The sequence below is a fragment of the Oryzias melastigma genome, linkage group LG7 (genome assembly GCF_002922805.2).
Source record: "Oryzias melastigma strain HK-1 linkage group LG7, ASM292280v2, whole genome shotgun sequence".
NCBI classification, from domain to species: domain Eukaryota; kingdom Metazoa; phylum Chordata; class Actinopteri; order Beloniformes; family Adrianichthyidae; genus Oryzias; species Oryzias melastigma.
In genome coordinates this window covers 4,494,426-4,497,202 of record NC_050518.1, presented here as the reverse complement: position 1 = coordinate 4,497,202, position 2,777 = coordinate 4,494,426, and the positions used below count along the sequence as shown (strand labels likewise).

Here is a 2,777-nt window from a genome sequence, read left to right as displayed (position 1 = left end):
TTTTCTATTATTTGCCACCGTAGAAAACACCTCAATTCAAAAAAGAAAATGACATTTAGCTACAAAAGCTGGGGCATAAAAATAAAATATGGCATGCTATTTATATTTTCTTTGTGTTTAGTACTGATAATAACCTTGTTTTTTCATATAAACCTATAATGTAAAAGTGATATTATTTTTTCAAAGGCTAATAGATTTAAACAACAACAACAAACTCGCTCTTCAATCACAAAACACACACACAAAAATCAAAGTATCTAAGAGGTATTTTTGATTAAAAGTAAAAGAAAAAATAAAATGTCATCACGACTGACTCAAGGTGATTGCAGGAACCCAGACATCGATTTTACCGCCTAAAATATTCAAGTCAAAAAGCAAAGATACCAGCAATAACATAATACCAAGACCACCTCTTTAAACTTTAAATACATCTATGCTCAATTTTTGAAATATTTTCACTGAAAAAACAAAAAGACAGAGAGAAGTCTGAGGAGTCAACTGGAAGATTTTCACTCTCTAAAGGTGAATTTTCCTGCGTGAGCCAAGCAAACCTTTCAAGCAGCTTTTTTTTTTTTTCATTTAACATTCGGTTGTTAGTCTTGAAGTGTCATATTGGAATCTAATTTTCCACGCATGCGTTAGAATGGGAGAAGTTGACGAAATGCGCGACAGCATCAATTTAGCACTTTTATGTGAGCTGACCTCAAGCAATTCATTCAACGTGCAGCTCTGCTGAAAATTGAAAACTGCATTAGAAACCACTGAACTTCGCAAAGCAAATCACTCTGGTAATAAAAATGCTAATATTTACACAAGTGTGCCGTCTTGTCTCCAAGTAGTGTCTTTGCGTGGCGGCGTGCGTTGGAGATTGTTTTGTTTATGCTGCGGGTTCTGCATTTGTGCTCTCTCAGGACAAAGCAGCCGTGCTGATGGATTGCAGATTTTATCCACTTTGCAGTACAGAGTCTAAATTTATTACAAGAAATAGTTGTTTTTTTATGGAATTCAGTTATGTACATTAATTGTACTGCTTGCTGCAAACTTTTTTTTTTTTTTGCAACTCGCAACACAGTTTTGTCCCAGAGACCTTAGACTTAATTGTAACATGGATTTACTTGAAATATATATGTATTTTTTAATCAGAAGATTTTTTTTTTACTATTTTCATAATTTAACTCTCTTTTAAATTAGTTTTTTACAGTATCTGTGTTTCTTTTTTTTCAATGGTATATCCTTTAAAAAATTTATGAATTCATGCTTTTCAATTAACATTTTTTATTTTTAGTTAGATTTTAAGCACCTAATTGTCTTTTATTTTGAAAATTCCTATCTCGTAAAAAAGGCATTTCCTGTCTGTATCACTTATTTAATCATTAAAAATATTTTCTACACACAGTTTGTTATTAACCATTACATTTTATTTTATGGTCTGTTTTACTATTTTATTGTTCAGTTTTTCACTATTTTATTCTTTTATCTTTAATTTTTTACTATTTTTATTTTAGCTGTTGTTTTTACAGCTTTTTCTGTACAGCACCTTGTTTAACTGATGTCATTTTAAGGCACCGTATAAATTAATAAAACATAAACTTGTGTTTTTTGCAGATTCTTCAACCCATCCAAGGCAGAAACCACCAGCTACCGATCTCTGCTACAAGACTGAAATCAGCAGCCTCATGGACTTTCATTCTCCAGACGCATCATTGGACAAAGGTGAGACTTTATGGACTCTATTGAACCAAAACGTGTGGATGGAGTTAAATGACATTTATTTGACAGTATTGCTAAGACTACGGCCACAAATAGAACTGCCATCACGTAATGAGGAGGAATTGGCAGAATCTTAAAGATTTCACATTATTTTTTGAAAATCGTTGTCATGAAGGTAAACGGTGGTAGTCAGCCGTGTAGAATGCTTATACACCCCAGGGTGGCACTTGATGGTGGCCTCCGTCTGCATATCGTCCAATCAGAGCTGCTGCTGACCGGCTATCCAGCTTGTGGGCACCCAGTTGTCACCCAATTTCATAATGGAGTCAACCCAGGCTGTCACTGGACTGCCGTCGTGCGACCTCGAAATGTGCGCAGGTGGTCACTGACTAATATCAACTTTTAGAGAAAAATTGTCTTGTCAGCGTAAAATGTTAACTTTTTCTTTAAACTTCGGCGGCCTGTAAAAATGTAAAAATGTGACTGCCGCCTCCAAACAAATGCTGTTACATGACCACCTGCCAAATTTGCTTAAAATTCTGCATTTCAGCTATTTGACCTTAGTCTAAGCTAAGGAACATCAGGAAATTGTTTAAAGGCAAACCTGAGATAAATCTGGTGTAAATCTGGCGAAGGCAGAATACACCCTAGACAGGTCGCCAGTCTGTTACAGGACCTCAGTCACACACCCATATACTCTCACATTCACACCTAGGGGCAATTTAGAGTCACCAATTAACCTATGAAGGATATTTTTGGACGGTGGGAGGAAGCCGGAGTCGCCAGAGAAAACCGGCGTGCACGGGGAGAACATCCTAACTCCACACAGAACCCCCATTGATGATACTGTTTCAGGCTCCCCCACCAGAGGCTTGAACCAGGGGGGCTTCTTAATGTGAGGCAAGAGCGCTAACCACAAGCCGGATCACCGTGCAGCCCCCAAATCTGTCTAAAACTATGGTTACAGCTGTTAAATACAATATTTCGACCTGGTGTTTGCTCGTGTTGAGTTAATCTGAGGTCGACATCCTAACATCAATACAAGAAGAGATATTATACAGAATTCA

General features: G+C 36.7%; 1 protein-coding gene across 3 annotated transcripts in view; it reads left to right on the top strand.

Moving 5' to 3' along the window:
- The window catches only part of kazna (kazrin, periplakin interacting protein a), a 183,220-nt gene that overhangs the window by 113,966 nt on the left and 66,477 nt on the right, over nt 1-2,777 (top strand). For all 3 annotated transcript variants that reach the window (XM_024292473.2, XM_024292472.2, XM_024292474.2), the window contains one exon: nt 1,606-1,713. In XM_024292473.2, the coding sequence (XP_024148241.1) occupies nt 1,606-1,713 (108 nt within the window). The remainder of the gene's footprint in view (nt 1-1,605; nt 1,714-2,777) is intronic.